The 3,360-nt window shown below is 38.9% G+C and overlaps 1 protein-coding gene across 1 annotated transcript in view; it reads right to left on the minus strand.

Moving 5' to 3' along the window:
* Positions 1 to 3,360, minus strand: part of LOC107102226 (adhesion G-protein coupled receptor F3-like) — a 62,429-nt gene that overhangs the window by 42,842 nt on the left and 16,227 nt on the right. The window contains exons 8-10 of the mRNA XM_015401438.1: positions 811 to 965; positions 623 to 729; positions 372 to 533 (exon numbers count right to left, since the gene is read on the minus strand). Of these exons, the coding sequence (XP_015256924.1) occupies positions 372 to 533; positions 623 to 729; positions 811 to 965 (424 nt within the window). The remainder of the gene's footprint in view (positions 1 to 371; positions 534 to 622; positions 730 to 810; positions 966 to 3,360) is intronic.

The following is a 3,360-nucleotide window of genomic DNA, read 5'->3' on the forward strand; positions in this document are numbered from 1 at the left end:
TACGACATGCTTGTGCTTAGTGCAAAGGAAAATCACCATAAAAATTGCAATATTGGTTGAAAATAATTGCAATTTTGAATCATTCAGCCCTTCGTAGGAGCAGTAATAATTTTACAAAAATGTAGTTTGACCTGTTAGTGCTTGGAAGTAACATATAAGCGTCACTTTAGTAACACTGATCATTCTCATCTCTTTCCATATAGGGAGTTGTTTTTAAGAAATATCATAAAAAAAGCAAACTAGCAGCAAGAAGCTGGAGATCAAATAAACCATTTTAATTAGCTGCAACCAGCTTTTAACTTGAACACCAACATCCTGCTGAAGCACCAAGGAACTACTGAGCTTTTTCTCTAATAAATGTATTTTTGTGCTTTGTTTTGAAACCAAAGTGTGGCCGTTTACTTTACTTACAGACTGTATCAGAGGAGTCACACAGCAGAGCTTCTTTTTCAGATGTTCAGGCAGAAAACAAAGCAGTTTTCCTAATAAGGGATAGAGAGTTCCAGGTGTTGCCTCCTCTTCTTTCATTGGGCCTTTAAAAAAACAATACAAAAAGGTGAGTGTAAGGAAAGCGCTGTGCATTAATTAAGCATACATAAATGTTGGTGCTGGTGTTCTTTACCAGTGAGGAAGCTGATGATCAGCCCGATAAGAATGACGGTTAGGCAGTTGAACGCGCTGTACCACATGTAGGACAAAGAGTAAAACCTCTGCAGGCCTGTGGGTCGGCTGATCAACAAAGACATACGATTTAGCTGTGAGGTGAGATCAGGACGAATTAACGAGCACAGCTAACGGCGGGAGACCCACCTTGTTACGTTGGTGAGAGCTGTCTGAATGGCGGTTGTTGCGTTGACGTGACAGCTGGGCGGCAGGCGTTTTGCTCCAGAGCTGTGAGTGACGATGCTTCCGATGCCGACCCAGAAAGCGAAGCCCAGACCTGCACCAAGACCAGCCACTGCACCCTGGAGAAAAAGAAATATCAGCACCGTGGTCAGTTTTTCATAGCTTCAAAAGAGTAGGGACATGTAATGTATATAATACTACGAAATCTTAGAGACAAACTACGGAAGAGGAACTCAGAATTCTGACTTTTTTTCTCAGAACTCTGACTTTTTTTAATGTCAGAATTCAGTCAGAATTCTGAGAAAAAAAGTCAGAATTCTGAGAAAAAAAGTCAGAATTCTGAGAAAAAAAGTCAGAATTCTGAGAAAAAAAGTCAGAATTCTGAGAAAAAAAGTCAGAANCAATTCAGTTTATTTCTATAGCGCCAATTCACATCATGTCACCTCAGGTCACTTTACAATTCAACCAGATCATCCAGTCAGATTGATTCAAAGTTTTCTATCTAAGGAAAACCAGCTGATTGCATCGACTCATTGACTAGAAGGGAAAAAAAACAAAAAACAAAATACAGCTCAGAAAAAGCACTGGAGCTTATTAAAGCAGCAGTTTCACTTCTTTTTTTTAAATAGATTTTTGTGTTATTTTAGGTTTATAAATGTTACATTTTGTTATATACATTCATTCTGAAAAAAGTGGAAAATACTTGCTTTATAAATGTTTTGTGGCCATCAATATGCTTTAATGTTACTCTATGGGTCAAATAAATAAGTAAAAACATTATGCATTGGCACAATTAAAGAGATTAGAAGTTTAAAACCCTACAGCTCTGGAACTGTTGTAGCTAGAGGTCTGAAATGTTCTGAATTTGTGGTTGACATGATGTAGAACAAATATAATACAATGAGACATGCCTATTCTCAAGCATGTCTTTATTACTGCTGTTCAAAAAATATATTTTTGATAATAAAAAAAAAAACTGATTCATCTTTGAACTGATGCAGCCTGGGCTGCTTTTCATCCAATTTTCATTTATAATTCAGAAGCTAGAAGGTGTTAGCTTTCAATCATACATGTAATCTGGGCTTACAGTTCCTAAGTTATTTGCTTTTCCATTTGTGTATGCAAAATAGGCGAGGATTACTTCCAAATGAGGGGGATGTTAAGAGGTTTTAACTATAAAGTCCACTATATAGTGATGGAGGGATTTAGGGCGGAAGTTCGGACACAGCCACAGTCTATCTTTATTTAACCTTTTGTCCGTGGGTTGTTTATTTGAAACTGACAGCTTTGATTGTAAAGCATTACCTGTCTTAGGAGTAGGGCTGGGCAATTAATTCCATTTGCAAAATAATCACAATTTTGAAAAAAGCAATTGTCAAATCGCAGAGGCATTACATTTTTATTCACAGTAAATTTAACAAGAGTAAGAAACTAATTTCTCCCTCCAGCCCTTTAGGTGGCAGTAATAAATTTAACTGGCTATGCAGTCGCACAGAAAGGAACAGAGAGTTGCAGCTAACGCCTAGATTAATGCATNCACTTCTAAAGACCAATGATTCAAACATTCAAGCAGCAGACTGAAACGGAAACAGAACATTAAGTTCTGCAGAAAGTTCGCTGAGTTTCCTGCAAATCACAGAAATCAGTCAGGAGCTGCTGCAGCTCTAAAGTGCAAACCTGAACAACACCTCTCATCCTGGAACAACATGAGAAATGCAAATCCAGCAGTTTTAGGTTTCAGTCCAAGTGCTTTGAGTTTCAGTGGGTGGGTGGGGGGGTCACAGCCTCCTGTGGGAGATCAGGTCGACGTTACACGGCTGTTTCATACTCAATAACCGGGGAGTCGGTCTCTGAAAGGAACCCCTGAGTCTGCTCCTGAGATGGCATGTGTCCCGTAGAGGCGGCGCCATTTCTTTCTTTGCTTGAATGAAGCCTTTGTGGAGTTGGAGTCTAAGAGAACAATAAATAGACATTAATACAGAAAAAAAATGGATCTGATCTCAGATCTTCTCATGGCTAATATTTCACCAATCAGTTGTCCTACACAGAAATTATTTCTTGCTTGTATAAAAACTGTTTATGTCAGGAAATTCAGTTTACCAACATTCTGTTAAAGAATTATAGTTTAAGGTTTCTGCTTCAGAATCATTCTGAGGTTTAGACGCTTGTAGCTTCATCCGCTGCCTTTTCTCTCCAAAGTGTCCTCTCACAGCATTTCTAGTGGAATCTGGATCCTTACGTCTGATAGGGACAGTTTGCACCATTTAAATGATAACTCAGCTATTAGCGTGGCCCCTTTAATCAATCAATACTTTATGATGTTTTTACATTTGACTACAAGATAATTTGGCATCTAAATTCAGCTGGTTCTCCTCCTGCAGCAGTAGGTTGCAGATAACTTTGATTTATGCCCAGTATTGAAGCGTGGTCTGCGCTATGTTATTCCACACCACAACTACAGCGGACCAATCAGGAGCTAGCTGTAGGTCTAGTTATGGCCGAGGAGGCGGTGAG

This window comes from Cyprinodon variegatus, unplaced genomic scaffold, assembly GCF_000732505.1.
Source record: "Cyprinodon variegatus isolate N-32 unplaced genomic scaffold, C_variegatus-1.0 Scaffold1219, whole genome shotgun sequence".
In the NCBI taxonomy this organism is placed as follows: domain Eukaryota; kingdom Metazoa; phylum Chordata; class Actinopteri; order Cyprinodontiformes; family Cyprinodontidae; genus Cyprinodon; species Cyprinodon variegatus.